Source organism: Pristiophorus japonicus, chromosome 1 (assembly GCF_044704955.1).
Source record: "Pristiophorus japonicus isolate sPriJap1 chromosome 1, sPriJap1.hap1, whole genome shotgun sequence".
NCBI lineage: Eukaryota > Metazoa > Chordata > Chondrichthyes > Pristiophoridae > Pristiophorus > Pristiophorus japonicus.
This window is the reverse complement of record NC_091977.1, coordinates 59226550-59242733: the sequence shown is the minus strand read 5'-3', so window position 1 is coordinate 59242733 and position 16184 is coordinate 59226550. Positions and strand designations below refer to the sequence as shown.

Below are 16184 nucleotides of genomic sequence, written 5' to 3'. Positions count from 1 at the left end.
CCTTTCTACTTAATATGGTATTCATATTTTTGTCTTTGACTCAGACAGCCGTATTTACAAAAAATACTGCGGATGCTGGAAATCTGCAATAAAACCAGAACATGCTGGAAACAGCAGGTCAGGCAGCATCTCTGGAGAGAGAGAAACAGTGTTAACATTCTGATGAACTCAACTGAATTCTGATGAAAGGTCATCGGTCTGAAACGTCCACTCTATTTGTCTCCACAGATACTGCCTGATCTGTTGAGTGCTTCCAGCATTTTCAGTATTTACAGTGTGTTTTGTTTAGAAAGAAGAGAACTTACCTCTGAGGGTTCGGGGAATTTTTTTCATCCCTGTTATGTTTGATCATACGGCATTTCCCTATGACACCATCTGGGCGTGAAATCCCCATGCCTTTGTAAGCAATCCTATGCGGAAAAGAAAAAAAAGTGTTTTAAAAATTGAACACCCAATACCTTGTACTAGTAAATATAGGAGCTTTGTGTGTAATACACAATGTAATGGGTTAGAATTTGCTATAGTAAAGCATCCAACGGCCTGCACCCTTCAGCTCAAAAATGTTTTCATAGAATTGTATAGCGCAGGTGGTGGTGATTCGGCCCATCAAGTCTGAGCCAGCTCCTTTGAAGAGCAATCCAGTTCGTCCCACTCCCCTGCTCTTTCTCCTTCAAGTATTTATAGCTAATTCTCTTTTGAAGACTACTATTGAATCTGTAGCCACCACATCAGGCAGTGCATTCCAAATCCTAGCCACTCGTTGTATATAAAAATGTTCCCTCAAGTCACCACTTATTTTTTGGCAATCACCTTAAATCTGTGCCCTCGTTATCAATCCTTCCGCATTTCAAAATTTGCTGAAAGTACGAACTGATAACAGCGCAGCGAGAGAAACTGTGTATCTCCTCAACCATTAAGATTTAAGGATTGGGAAATAAACAGCAGGAGGAGTGATGAGGAGGGTGAATTGGAGTGGGTGAATCCAATGTCAAATCAGGTACAGAACGAGAAATAAAGAGGGAAAGAAAGATTGGATTGAGAGAGACGACAAAAGGCAAAAGCAACAAAACTATTACCGAGAAACATTCAAAACCTGAAGGAATGTGTGGTACTTATAATAGTTAATTTTCCATACAGAATGGTCGTTCGGCAGTCATTAACACTCATCACTTAAAAACAGAAGAAATCGGAGAAGGAAGGGAAGGTGGGAAGGAAGGGAAGGTGGGAAGGAAGGGAAGGTGGGAAGGAAGGGAAGGTGGGAAGGAAGGGAAGGTGGGAAGGAAGGGAAGGTGGGAAGGAAGGGAAGGAAGGAGAGGAAAAGGAGAGGGAAAAGAAAAGAAAAGAAAAGAAAAGAAAAGAAAAGAAAAGAAAAAAGAAAAAGAAAAAAGAAAAAGAAAAAAAAGAAAAAGAAAAAGAAAAAAAAGGGCCAGGCCCCGAGACTTCAGGCTTAGATTTACCGGATTGACGGGTAGGTGATGTCGGGTCCAGGGTCCGGGGGGAGGGAGGCGGTGGTCGGGGGAAGCGGAGGTCGGGTCGGGGAGGGCGGTCCGGGGGGGGGGTGGGGGGTCAAGTCGGGTCGGGTCCAGTCACAGTTGTGTGAGGCGGACTGGTTGGGCTGGGTGCTCTTTGCCTTTCCGTCATTGTTCATAGGTTTAAATGCAACCTTTAAGGCTGCTGACCAAGGGCCGTGCGGCTGTTTGTCAGCTAGTGCGGACATGATGGGCCAAAGTGGCCTCCTTCTGCACTATAAATTTCTATGTTTCTATAATGTGGGGAAATGTGAGGTAAGAAGAATAGAAAAACAGAATACATTTTTATATGGTGAGAAACTATTAAATGTTGGTGTTCAGAGATTTAGGTGTCCTCGTATAGGAAACAACAAAATAGCAAGCAGCTACAGCAAACAAGTAGGAATGGAGTTGGGATACAATTGTATAGGGCTTTGGTGAGACCGCAAAGTTTTGGTCTCCATATCTGAGGAAGGACATACTTGCCTTTGAGGCAGTGGGACAGGACATAGCCAGGGATGATGATGGAGAAATCTGGGACATTACCTGAAAGATATGCTTCTGAGTGTATGACTACATCAGGCTGTTGCTTGGCTAGTCTATGGGACAGATCTCCCAATGTTGGCACAAACCCCCAGATGTTAGTGAGGAAGACCTTGCAGGATCGACTGGGCTGGGTGTGGCATTGTTGAGTCCGAGGCCTGTGCCAAGGTCGATGCCGCGTGGTCCGTCCTGCTTCCTTCATATTATTGTTTTTGTAGCGATTGTGTACAACTGAGTGGGTTGCTAGGTCTGGATGGAAGTTAAGAGCCAACCACATTGCTGTGGGTCTAGAGAGTCACATATTGGTCAGACCAGGTGAGGACAGCAGATTTCCTTCCCTAAAGGATATTAGTGAACCAGACAGGTTTTTACAACAATCCGATAGTTTCATGGTCACCAATCTGGCCAATTAGCACCCCAACAGTCTACTCAAATCATCAGCAAAATGATGGAGGGTGTAGTTGACAGTGCTATCAAACAGCACTTACTCACCAATAACCTGCTCACTGATGCCCAGTTTGGGTTCCGCCAGGACCACTGGGCTCCAGACATCATTACAGCCTTGGTCCAGACATGGACAAAGGAGTTCAATTCCAGAGGTGAGGTGAGAATGACTGCCCTCGACATCAAGGCAGCATTTGAAAAAGTGTAGCATCAAGGGGCCCTAGTAAAATTGAAGTCAGTGGGAATCGGGAAAACTCTCCACTGGCTGGAGTCATACCTAGTACAAAGGAAGATGGTTGTGGTAGTTGGAGGTCAATCATCACAGCCCCAGGATATCACTGCAGGAGTTCCTCAGAGCAGTGTCCTAGGCCCAACCATCTGCAGCTGCTTCATCAATGACCTTCCCTCCATCAGAAGGTCAGAAGTGCTGATGGTCGCTGATGATTGCAGTATTCAGTTCCATTCGCAACTCCTCAGATAATGAAGCAGTCCGTGCCCGCATGCAACAAGACCTGGATGACATTCAGGCTTGGGTTGGTAAGTGGCAAGTAAATTCGCCAGCCAATGACTATCTCCAACAAGCAAGAGTCATCCAGCGCCCCTTGACATTCAATGGCATTACCATTGCCGAATACCCCACTATCAACTTCCTGGGGGTCACCATTGACCAGAAACTTAACTGGACCAGCCACGTAAATACTGTGACTACAAGTGACTAGAGAGGCTGGGTACTCTGCAGTGAGTGTCACACTGGGGCCGAGATGATTTCCAACAATTACAACCATCTTCCTTTGTACTAGGTCTGACTCCCCAAAGTCTTTCCGTCATCTACAAGATACAAGTCAGGAGGGTGATAGAACACTCTCCACGCCTGGATGAGTACAGCTGCAACAACACAATAAGCTCGACACCATCCAAGACATAGCAGTCCGCTTGATTAGCATCCATCCACCACCTTAAACATTCACTTGCTGCACCACTGGCACACCGTGGCTGCAGTGTGTACCATCTACAAGATGCACTGCAGCAGCTCACCAAGGCTTCTTCGATAGCACCTCCCAAACCCGCAACCTCTATCATCTAGAAGGACAAGGGCAGCAGGCGCATGGGAACATCTCCAAGTTGCACACCATCCTGACTTGGAAATATATCACCGTTCTGTCGTCGCTGGATTAAAATCCTGGAACTTCCTCCCTTACAGCACTGCGAGAGTACCTTCACCACAAGGACAGCAGCGGTTCAAGAAGTCGGGTCACCACCACCTTCTCCAGGAGAAGTTGGGATGGGCAATAAATGCTGACCTTGCCAGCGATGCCCACATCCCAGGAACAAATAAAACGAAAAGGTAAGTATTTACTTCAGGCAATCAGAAATTTTTGATCGAAAGATGTTGGCATGTTGTAAAGTGCCACACCCTTCGGTGTAACACCCGAGGCAACTTTCAGATGATATTTTTAACATAGATACGTCTCTTTCAAAGATATTATACCTGTACACACTTCCTGTCAATTAAAAAAAAATTATAAATCCCCATGTCCACATTTGTAATGAAAATTGCCTCCATAAACTTCTATTAAACCCTCCCCAGTCACTGCGATGCCACAATGGTAGGAGGGTGATTTTTGTGATAAATATCAATGATTTAGACTTCAATGTAGAGGGCATGATTAACAAGTTTGCAGATGATACAAAAATTGGCTGCGTGGTTGATAGTGAGGAAGAAAGCTGGACGGCAGGAAGAAATCATTGGACTGGTCAGGTGGGCAGAAAAATAGCAAGTGAATTCAATCTGGAGAAGTGTGAGGTAATGCATTTGGGGAGGACTAACAAGGCAAGGATATACACATTAAATGGTCGTCATCGTCTTCTTAGGCAGTCCCCCGGAGTCGAGGATGACTTGCTTCCACACTAAAATGAGTTCGAAGGTAACTGATGAGACCAATACGGGATCTACAGTCTCTGTCACTGGTGGGGCAGATGGTGGTTGGAGGGACGGGTGGGTGGGGTGCTTGATTTGTTGAACACGCCTTCCACTGTTTGTACTTGTCTTTCGCGTGCTCCCGGCTAAGAGGCTAAGTATTTGGCGCCTTCTCGGATGCTTCCTCTCCACCTTGGGAATCCCTGGTCCAAGACTGCTCAAGAGTCGGTGGGAGTGTTACATTTTTTCCAAGGAGGCTTTGAGGATGTCCTTGAAGTGTTTTCTCTGCCCTCCTGGGGCTCGCCTGCCGTGACGTAGCTCGGAGTAGAGTGCTTGTTTCGGGAGTTTAGTATCGGTCCATAAGACAATGTGGCCCGCCCAACAGAGCTGAGCGAACGTGGTCAATGACTCGATGCTGGCCTGAGACGCTGATGTTGGTGTGCCTATCCTGCCAATGAATTTGCATTAAATGGTAGGACACTGAAGTGTAGAGGAACAAAGGGACCTTGGAGTGCATGTCCACAGATCCCTGAAGGTAGCAGGCCAGGTAGATAAGGTGGTTAAGGCGGCGTACGGAATACTTGCCTTTATTAGCTGAGGCACAGAATAAGAGCAGGGGGGGGGTTATGCTTGAACTGCATAAAACACTAGTTAGGCCACAGTTAAAGTACTGCGTGCAGTTCTGGTCACATTACAGGAAAGATGTGATTGTACTAGAGAGAGTAGAGAGGAGATTTACGAGGATGTTGCCTGGACTGGAGAATTTTAGCTACGATAGGCTAGGTTTGTTTATTAGCCGAGGCATAGAATATAACAGCAAGGAAGTTATGCCTGAACTGTATAAAACTGTTAAGCTAGAGTATATTAGCTATGTGGAAGGATTGGATAGAGTGCAGTTGTTTTCTTTGGAACAGAGGTGGCCAAGGGGAGATTTAATTGCGATGTATAGCATTATGAGGGGCCTAGATAGAGTGGATAGGAAGGACCTATTTCCCTTAGCAGAGATGTCAATAATCAGGGGGGCATAGATTTAAAGTAATTGGTAGAAGGATTAGAGAAGAACTAAGGAGAACATTTTTTCACCCAGAGGGTGGTAGGGGTCTGGAACACACTACCTGAAAGGGTGGTAAAGGCAGAAATGCTAATTACATTTAAAAAGTACTTAGATATACACACATGAAATGCTGCAATCTGCAAGGCTACAGAACAATAGCTGGAAAGTGGGATTAGGCTGGATAGCTCTTTTTCGGCTGGCACAGACATGATGGGCTGCGTCATAAATTTATACGATTCTAAATAGATATGCAACTATCTCAGCCGGAGAGGAATGGCGTTGCCGAACAGGTACTTTTCAAACACCACGTGACAGTGGCCAGTTTGTGATAGCTGTAAGACGGATTTGCATGAAAAAATAGCTGTTGCCTTGTTACTTCTAACTTCTGGCATACAACACGCCGACCACCATTTCTGGGCGCTCTAGTTGCTGTTCCTCTTGTGCTGCTGCATGACATAGAGATGGAGCAGAGGCAGCAAAGGGGACAAGCTGCTTGCAGTGGGGGGAGGAAGAAGAAGGAGGAAACAACCCAGACAGCCCGTTTCTGGCTGGGATATCCGGGATCGAATCATCTGCCTGTGGTACCAGTGAACACAGCCCCAATTCCCCTTTCAATATTTTCAACAAATTCAGACAATTATTTGACAAAATTCTAAATCTAGGGAACATAATTTATTAGGAGTACATTAGGAATTCAGACAGAACTATTCAGCACAGTGGGCAATGCACATCCAGTGAAGACCTGTAAGTATAAATCAGATCAAGATAGGACTTTCTTCTGGAGAAAGGAACAACTAAGGCATATGGTGAAAATCAGAAAAATGAGGATATCAAACAAATTGACCAGAAAAGATGCTACATTTTTGTAGAAGCCCAAGTGGTCCAGTAATGTACTTCAGGGAAGGGAATCTACCAGCCCTACCTGGTCTGGCCTACACAGGACTCTAGTCGCACACTACATTTTTTACTTTTATGCACTCTAAAATGGCCTAGGAAGCCCCACAGTTGTAAATACAATCACTGCAGTAGGCCCACCACCACCTTCTCAGAGCAACTAGGGATACAACCTCACCAATGTTGCCCGACATGAAACATTTATTCTGTTTCTCTCTCCACAGATGCCGGCTGACCTGCTGAGTATTTCCAGCATTTTCTGTTTTAATTTCAGATTCCAGCATCCACAATATTTTGCTTTTGTACTAGCTTTTTATCCCTGAATTTAAATTCCCCAGCTGCCGTGTTGAGATTTGAATTAATGTCTCTGGATAAATAGTCCAGCCTCTGGATTACTAGTCCAGTAATATAACCACTATGTACCCTACCCCGATGCAGATGTGAGAATGGTCCAGCTATGTTTATTTTAGCTGATATTTGCAACAAGAGGCCTCAGGAGAGAAACCTTTTAGAAGTAACCTTTAAATGGGCATACAACATGACAGGCTGCAAGTTATAAGGAAGATGAGAATAAAGACTGGCTAATTCAGAAGAAATGTAACATATTTTCGCTTGTTTATAGCAGTATTAAAACAAATACCCACCTGTTGTAGATGTCATCATCTTCCCCTCCCCAGCCCCAATAATCATTGGGAAACCCATTGATTTTTTCATGCTGCTCTTTACTTAAGGCCGATATTCCTCCAAAGAACTGATTGTACGGTAAACTGAAACAAAATAATTTTACAATTGCAATTTATCTTGCAGCACTTTAAAAAAGGTAATCAGATCCTTATGCTACAAAACCTCAAACTACTTTAACAGTTATCCAAAACCCACTGTCCCGAGAATAGTCTTTTACTTATCTCCAAGTGTTGCATTAAATTATAGAAACTGATGTGACATCTTACTACGCTTCAAACCCTCTCCATCCAGAGTACTCTACACACTCTTACTTTGTCACAAAGGGTCCCCCAAAAGCAATGCGCAAGACAAATGATTTGCGTGTAGCACTCTATTTAACTTGGTTTTATGTATCAAAAGGAGTTAGGATTAAACTGGAATTCAGTTGGAAGCGTAGAAACAGGATTTGATGGCTCCATCATCATCAAGTTGCAAAAGCTCCTTTGCTGCTCCTATTGTGCCAATCCCCTTCCTCAGATGCCTTTTCTTTCTTATCTATGGTCACCCAAAAGGCAAGTTTCAAGGTTTTAAAAAAAAACTTACCTCAATGTGGATTAAGGAGGAGCAGAACAAGAGGGAACAATCTTAAAATTAGAGCTAGGCTATTCAGGAGTGAAATCAGGAAGTATCTCTTCAAACAAAAGGGTAGCGGAGATCTGGAACTTTCTCCCCAAAAGGCTGTTGCGTCAATTGAAATTTTCAAGACTAAGATCGATAGATTTTTGTAGGGTGACAATATCAAGGGATATGATCAAAAGGTGGGTAAATGGAGTTGAGGTACAGATCAGCCATAATCGGATTGAATGGCGGAAAGGCCGAGTGGCTGATTGGCCAACTCCAGTTTCTATGTTTCCAACTTCCAAAAACGAAGACAGAGATAATCTGAGTAATTACAGTTAGCTTACTGTTTGTGCTAAGGAAAATTTTACACCTTTAATTAAATATGAAGTTACCACATTTCTAAAGAAAAAGAAAAAAGCCAGCACAGATTTTAAAAGGTACGATTGTGCTTGACGAACCTCAAAATCCTTGGTTCATTGATGAGACAAGAAAGAAACATATACAAATATCACCTTTGTTTGCAGTCTATTCATTTAAAAATAAAATTGCACTCTCTTAGTCTTACCGGAAACCAAATTTATCCATTGACACAGCCAGATGCCTTGGCTGGCTGTAACACTTGTAGATATTTCGATCATCCATAGGAATCAAATCAACATCACTGAACACAAAGCAGTTGTAGTCATATTCTTTCAAAGCTTCCACAAAACCTACGTTGAGAAGTTTGGCACGATTAAAAGTTTCTTCTCCATGCTGAAAAAAATTAAATTGGAAAATGGAACACTAAACACATCAAATGAGGGAGCCATTAAATCAGAAAATTACAGAACTGACCACATTTTTGTATTGAATAATGAGAGAATTTAAATAAATGCTGGTGACATTATTTCTTCCATAACTTTCAATCCAAATAATAAATGGGCACTACTCACTGAAATTACATAAACCTGGCAATTTAGCAGAAGTCATGACTGAGGATGGCCTGTCCCTTTAAGATTTTCATCTTTCAGAAGCCTGTTTTCAGTTCTTTGGCATGATGAACCCAAGAGGCTCTTAAATAAACACACTAAATGTAGAATGATTAGTAGTGCCATGATCGGAATTATCCTTATTTTATTCAAGAATCTGGGTGATTATTTAGTTTGACTCAATCAGGAAAAGCTTTAGAGCAAACATAACAGCAGCAATGTAGCGAGTATGAGTTTCCTTGCTTATTTTTCCTCATTAGCTTGCTCACTACCCCTTGGAGGTAATTGGCTCCAAAGGACAGCTCCTGTTCAAACACAGATGGCAGGAGAGATTTTGGTAGGAGCACTAAAGCAGCACGGGAGCACAGGGTGTGCTTGTGCTTTGAAAACACAGGCCTGGGGACTGCTACAGGCAGTTTGCATATTGGTCAAAACCCACCAATCAGGGAGCAGTCTTTTCCAATCCCACAGGCCGAGAAACTTCAAATAGCTCGAAGACACGGAGGCCTGCTTTGGGTACAGGCACAAAGAAATAAAGAATTGCCAGGAGCTTCACAGATGGCATCAGCTTACGATTTATCTCTTGGACATCATGGCTTAGGACCCTGACCACGTAAATATACTGGCAAGGAATTTGGATCTGTAATGCCCTGGGAGAAAGACACTTTTCTGCAGATTCCAATGTTTGGAGTCCAGGGTTCTTTTGCTGGACAGGTAACTTCCAATACATCTTCTACAATTAAAAATACAATCTGGCAGAGGTACAGCAGATCAATTTTACATTGACCCGTATGAGGGCAGTTTTATTGCCATTTTCAGATCAAAGCAGGACAGCTTTAAGAAAGACAGACTTGCATTTATACAGATATAGCGCCTTTCACGACCACCGAATGTCTCAAAGCACTTTACAGCCAATGAAGTACTTCTGGAGTGTAGTCACTGTTGTGATGCGAGAATCGCGGTCAGCCAGCTCCACAAACAGCAACGTGATAAAGACCAGATAATCTGTTATGTTGATTGAGGGATAAATATTGGCCAGGGCACAAGGACAAAGTTTAGCGTGGTTTGAAAGATGACACCTCCAACAGTGCAGCACTCCCTCAGTACAGCACTGCAGTGTGTTTGCCTGGATTATGTGCTCAAGTCTCTGGAATGGGACATGAACCCACAACCTCTTAAAGGGGCTATGTAACGCGAGTCCAATCCCGAACTAAACACTAGTTGGTAAAGGGAACAATCCCACACCCTGCCCAGTGTAATTCCAGCACGGACTCGACACTGCCCAGTGTAACTGCAGCGCAGGTTCAACACCCTGCCCTTTTTTTAAACTGCAGCAGGGTGCAAACCGGGTTTAAAAATTTATCAAATCTCCTGGACACTATCAACTGCAGTCTTTTTAAAATACAGAGTGAATGTTCTCATCTATGGAAATGTTAAAATTCTACTGGCTTGGGAAAAGTTTTACATACGCATCTAAGCACACATGTGCAGAGTTCTCTCCTGCGAGAGGATTGTGTTGCAAAGTCAGGCAATCTAACCAGGCTCCTGCCAACTGCGATACATATTCTGCAGCTACCAGTCTCAAACCCATAACACAATATAATCCCAGCCAAAGATATAAAGATCAGAGTCCACAGGTCCAGAAGGCAATGAAAGAATGAAATCATGTGAAAAGGTATTTGTTTAAACATTTCAAGATTCCCAAATTGAATAGATTGCTGTGGGAGGGAGAGAGAGAGAGAGAGAGAGAGAGAGAGAGAGAGAGAGAGAGAGAGAGAGAGACAGGACGAGAGGAACAGAGACTGGGATAAATGTCTTGCGTTGCAACAAATATATTCCAGCAGAATTTCCTTAGCAACAAATCCAGTGAAAATCAAGACCAAGCAAAGCCCCAATTTTTCTAAATACTAGGTCCCAGTGAACCTGCAGCTCAAGAATGTAAGAAATAGGAGCAGGAGTTGGTCATACGGCCCCTCGAGTCTGCTCCGCCATTAAATAGATCATGGCTGATTTTCTACCTCAACTCCACTTTCCTGCCCTATTTCCCATATCCCTTGATTCCATTAATGTCCAAAAATCTATCAATCTCTGTCTTGAATATATTCAACACCCCAGCAACCACAGCCCTCTGGGGCAGAGAATTTCAAAGATTCACAAACTTCAGTGAAGAAATTTTTCCTCATCTCAGTCCTAAATGGCCAACCCCCTTCCTTTGTCCCAAGTCTATACCCCCTCGTTTTTGACTCTGCAGCCAGGGAAACACCCTCTCAGGGATAAATATTGACCAGGGCACGTGCCCCCCAAAGCATTTTAATGAGATCACCTCTCATTCTTCAAAACTCCAGAGAATATAGCGCAATTCTACTCAAATTTCTCCTTTCATCGTAAAAATCAATCTAGTGATCCTTTGTCGAAGCCCATCGAAGGCAAGTATATCTTTCCTTGGGTAAGGAGACGAAGACCATACACAGTACTCCATGTGTAATCTCATCACAGCCCTATATAATTAAAGACTTCCTTACTCTTATATCCAACACCCTTGCAATAAAGGCTAACATACCATTTGCTTTCCTAATTGCTGCTGGATCTGCATGTTAAGCTTTTGCGATTCAGGTACAAGGACCCCCAAATCACTCTGAACACCATCCATTTACTAGTCTCTCACCTTTTAAGAAAGCAGCAATTCTTTCTCTTAATCACTCTCCCTTAAGTTGTACATTTCTTGTCACCAGCAACAGCCATGCTAATTAGACACAGTTGTCTTTAACTACTCTGGATTGTTCGGAGCGAGGTACCTGCTGGTATCAAAGCAGAAAAGGTGCAAGTCACCAAGGATGGCATATACTCTGAGGTGATGCAAAGTCTGCCTTAACCAGGGCCCTAATCTACAATGCTGCTAAGGTAGGGAGTTCCTTTTTCGGTGCTGGGTCAAAATCCTGGAACGGCAATAAATTTCCAAGTCAGCATGACTTGGGAGGGGAACATGGAAGGGGTGGTGTTCCCATGTACCTGCTGCCTATGTCCTTCAAGACCAGTGGTTCTCAAACCTTGTTGGTTGAAGAACCCTTTTCAAATGGATTAGTAATTACAGACCCATCCCATCTAAATCAACTCATTGCTTGGTTACATTTCTGAATGTAAAGTTCATCCGTATCCTGTTAAAGGGACATGCATGAAATTTTGCCAGGGCTGTCCGATATAGTGAACATTGATGTGACTTGTGTTGTGGAAACTTTTATCTTCCCTTCAGTTGAAAGGTAACCATACAGATTCAGCAATGATGGGGTAGTAATTGGCCGGATTGGATTTGTCCTACATTCTTGTGGACAGGACATACCTGGGCAATTTTCCACTTTGTCAGGTAGATGTCAGCTTTGTAGCTGTACTGGAACAGTTTGGCTAGAGGCGTAGCTTGTTCTGGAGCACAAGTGTTCAGCAGGACAACCGGGATGTTATTGGGGCCCATAGCCTTTGCTGTATTTAGTGTGCTCAGCTGACATCACATGGAGTGAATCAAATTGGCTGAAGATTGGTGTCTGATGGTTGAGGACGTCATAAGAACCTAAGAAATAGGAACAGGAATAGGCCATACAGCCCCTCGAGCCTGCTCCGCCATTCAATAAGATCATGGCTGATCTGATCATGGACTCAGCTCCACTTCCCCACCCGCTCCTCATAACCCCTGATCCCCTTATTTAAAAAACTGTCTATTTCTGTCTTAAATTTATTCAATTTCCCAGTTTCCACAGCTCTGAGGCAGTGAATTCCACAGATTTACAACCCTCAGAAGAAATTTCTCCTCATCTGTTTTAAATGGGCGGCTCCTTATTCTAAAATCATGCCCTCTAGTTCTACTCTTCCCCCATCAGTGGAAATATCCTCTCTGCATCCACCTTGTCAAGCCCCCTCACAATCTTATACATTTCGATAAGATCACCTCTCATTCTTCTGAATTCCAAATGAGTAGAGGCCCAACTCACTCAACCATTCCTCATAAGTCAACCCCCTCATCCCCGGAATCAACCTAGTGAACCTTCTCTGAACTGCCTCCACAGCAAGTATATCCTTTCTTAAATATGGAAACCAAAACTGCACACAGTATTCCAGGTGTTGCCTCACCAATACCTTATATAGCTGTAGCAGGACTTCCCTGCTTTTATACACCATTCCCTTCAGGAGGAGGCCAAGATGGATGATCCACCCAAGACTTCTTGCTGAAGATGGTTCATCTTTGTCTTCTGAACTTTGATCTGATCAGTTGGCTGTGAAATTGCTTAGCTCTGTCTATAGCATGCTGCTTCTGTTGTTAGCATGCATGTAGTCCTGTGTTGTAGCTTTACCAGGTTGGCACATCATTTTTAGGTATGCCTGGCAATGTTCCCTCTAATTCTTTTTGGGCTGCGCAGCTCCTTTAACAGGCTGTGTGGTCCATTCAAAATTCCATGCCAGTGAGCCGGCTAGGCTGTACCTCCAGAGCAAAGGGAACATTGGTTGGTGCTGCTGCTGGCATAATCTTTTACTCTCTTCATTGAACCAGGGTTCATTCCCTGGCTTGATGGTAATGGTACACTAAGAGATCTGCCGGGCCATGAGGCTTCAGATTGTGGTGGAATACAATTCCGGTGCTGCTGATAGCTTACAGAACCTCATGGATGCCCAGTTCTTAATCTACCCCATTTAGCACGGTGGTAATGGACACAACACAATGGAGTATGTCCTCACGGTGAAGACAGGACTTTGTCTCCACAAGGACTGTGCGGTGGTCACTCCTACCAATACTGCCATGGACAGATGCATCTGTGATTGGTAGATTGGCAAGGACGAGGTCAAGTAGGTTTTTCCCCTCGTGTTGGTTCTCTCATCACCTGCCGCAGGCTCAGTCTGTCAGCTATGTCCTTTAAGACTCAGCCAGCTCGGTCAGTAGAGCTGTTGCCAAGCCACTCTTGGTGATGGACATTGAAGTCCCGCATAAAGAGTACATTCTGTGCCCTTATTCCACTTAGTGTTTCTTCTACTTAGTTTTCAACATGGAGGAGCACTGATTCATCAGTTAAGGGAGAGCGGTAGGTGGTAATCAGCTGGAGGTTTGTTTCCTTGCCCATGTTTGACATAACATGAGATTTCACAGGATCCAGAGTCAATATTGAGGACTCCCAGGGCCTCTGGATTACAAGGCCAGAAACAATAACCACTTGGCTACCCTACCCACTTACTGTACATTCATTTGTAATTGCCAAAATCTTAGCTGCGGTATTGGAATATGTGAAATTGGATGGGATTTTGTTGCCAGAATCTAATTGTTCTGACCCCTCGGTCAACTTGTACATCTCGGCACATGACACCAGCTTTAATTGACATTAAGGTAATCAAAGGAGAATGTGGCTAAACGTAGAACCGTTCTATCATTATATACATTGAGTGATGCGTTTTTTTTGGACTCATTCAAACATAGTTATAATATAAAATGAAAAATACGATTGGTGGTGGGATTTCATAGGACCCATCCTTTGCTATGTACCACATAGGCTTGGTATAGCTGTGTCTCATGTCAAAAAGGTCACCAGCTGCTACTGATCATAGTGACTGCAGGTGCATGAGCTTCAAGTTGAATCTTTTTACTAATATACCATTTTCATAAGATGGCAGGCAAGAAGTAATTCACACATTTTTAGTGGATTGGTGGAAACGACTAATTAACTTCCCCTTTGTCACACGAGTAAAATTTCAATCACATGATTATCTGGTATTGTTAACTTGCTTGTTTCAATTTTGAATTAATCTAGTACTTCCCAGAAAGTAAAAGATATACATACCAAAAGATATACATACCAAGTACAACAATACTTCATACACGTCACTAAATATTAATTTGTCTTTCATGATAGCAAATCTAATTCACCAGCCAGCATTAGAGTTTGACGTAACATTCTCATCTGTCTCCTTCTCTATCAGTCTCTAAATACCGATCTTGATTTCTGATCACAAGCAAGCTATTGCTGCCAGGTAGTATGCTGAGATTTCAAACCAATGCCATTTTCTAGAGAAGCTTCATTGTAAATCTGGTTCAGAAAATTTGTCACAAGCAAAGAAAGATCAAAAGCAGGAACATCCCATGGATCTTGTTTTCTGCTCCCACTGGGCGGATGTTTATCCTGCCTTTATTGAGCACCATGATATATTCAGTTACAATTTCCAACAGTTAACGAGTCACATCAATTATGGCTGCTATGTTACTACTTAAACATACTGTCGAAATTGTAAAAGCATCAGATAATATCTTAACCAAAATAAATCTGACTTGTGCTAAAAAATCAGGCAAGGGAGCAAAAAGAAATTGATTAAATTACTGTACAGCATTGGATCCCTTGGCCTAACACAAAATAAAGGATCAACATGAGATACAATTAAAGGCCATTTTCCTTCCAGTTATAGATAAGCATACAATGTCCAGAATTACCAGTTCCTTAAAGTGCAAAGTATATTTCACTTTACCGGCCCAGCTGAGCAGAGGACTAGTTCTTCCTTCTCCATCTTAGCTAGCTAGTGCAGGTGGAGATAGGTGTAATCAGATTCCATTGCAACCTTCACAATCTCAAAATGTTCTGCAGAAGACAGAAGAAACAAGCACAGATCTAGAAAAAAAGCAAGTGGGTCGCAGGTGGGGGAGGGGAAGGAAAAGAAGAGAAAGATGAGTGCAGTGAATATTAAAATAAGCAAAAGAAACATTTCCAGAAGTTTGGCTCTTCCCCCTCCCAACAAGAGCATTTGTGATCACAGAGTAGTTTAGAAATTTCCACCTTATTTGCTGCAGGACACTTCAATTTTACATCAAAGTAGGAAACATTTCAAGAATACAATACGTCTCTGAATATTTAAAACAGGCAAGTTTTTTTAAAAAATTCAAGCACAACTAATTTGGGAGAGAATCTGAAGGACACAGCAAGCATTGTTGAGGTTACCTGCTGCAGATATGGTCTTCCCCATTCTTTGAATGAAGTTCAACTTCCACATACAAATAGGAACTTCCATCAAGGAAAATCAGCTATATTTAAACAATTTCACATTGTATCGAGTCAAATGACTTACCCCACAGCATATAGGATCTCATTATTTGAATGCAGAAATGAACCCACAAGCAATGGAAAAGGAACCTATTAAACTAACAATGTCTGTGGTCTGAAACAGAAAACCTAAAGGTTTGTGGGGGAGGTCAGGGGTGAAGACTAAACTCCTGTTAAAACGTGAAGGAGCTCATTCCTGTGGTAATTGATTAATCATACTTCCTCAACTTTCCAATTTCAACATACAAAAGAGGAGCAGAAATTTAGGTTGGAACTCTTGAAGACATGCTTGTTCAGGCTATCTTGGAGAACAGCAGATCCAGAGCATTTACTACCCGAGCTACCAACGCAACGGCATAATGATCAGTAAAACTGAAAAATAACTCCACGCAGCTGCTTTACTTATACAAAATGAGCATGGTAGTTCTTGAGGGTGTCAAAATAATGGCTACTGAATAAACAAAGGCAGGAAATTCCTGCCCTGACGGGGAGCAGAATAAGATGAGGACT

The 16184-nt window shown here is 42.9% G+C and overlaps 1 protein-coding gene across 4 annotated transcripts in view; it reads right to left on the bottom strand.

The window, feature by feature from the left end:
- Positions 1 to 16184, bottom strand: part of LOC139263987 (beta-1,4-galactosyltransferase 1-like) — a 75075-nt gene that overhangs the window by 19504 nt on the left and 39387 nt on the right. The window contains exons 3-5 of one of the 4 annotated variants that reach the window (XM_070880087.1): positions 8211 to 8428; positions 7006 to 7128; positions 306 to 410 (exon numbers count right to left, since the gene is read on the bottom strand). In XM_070880087.1, coding sequence (XP_070736188.1) covers positions 306 to 410; positions 7006 to 7128; positions 8211 to 8428 — 446 coding nt within the window. The remainder of the gene's footprint in view (positions 1 to 305; positions 411 to 7005; positions 7129 to 8210; positions 8429 to 16184) is intronic. The other 3 variants (XM_070880089.1, XM_070880094.1, XM_070880106.1) reach the window with 3 other exon arrangements.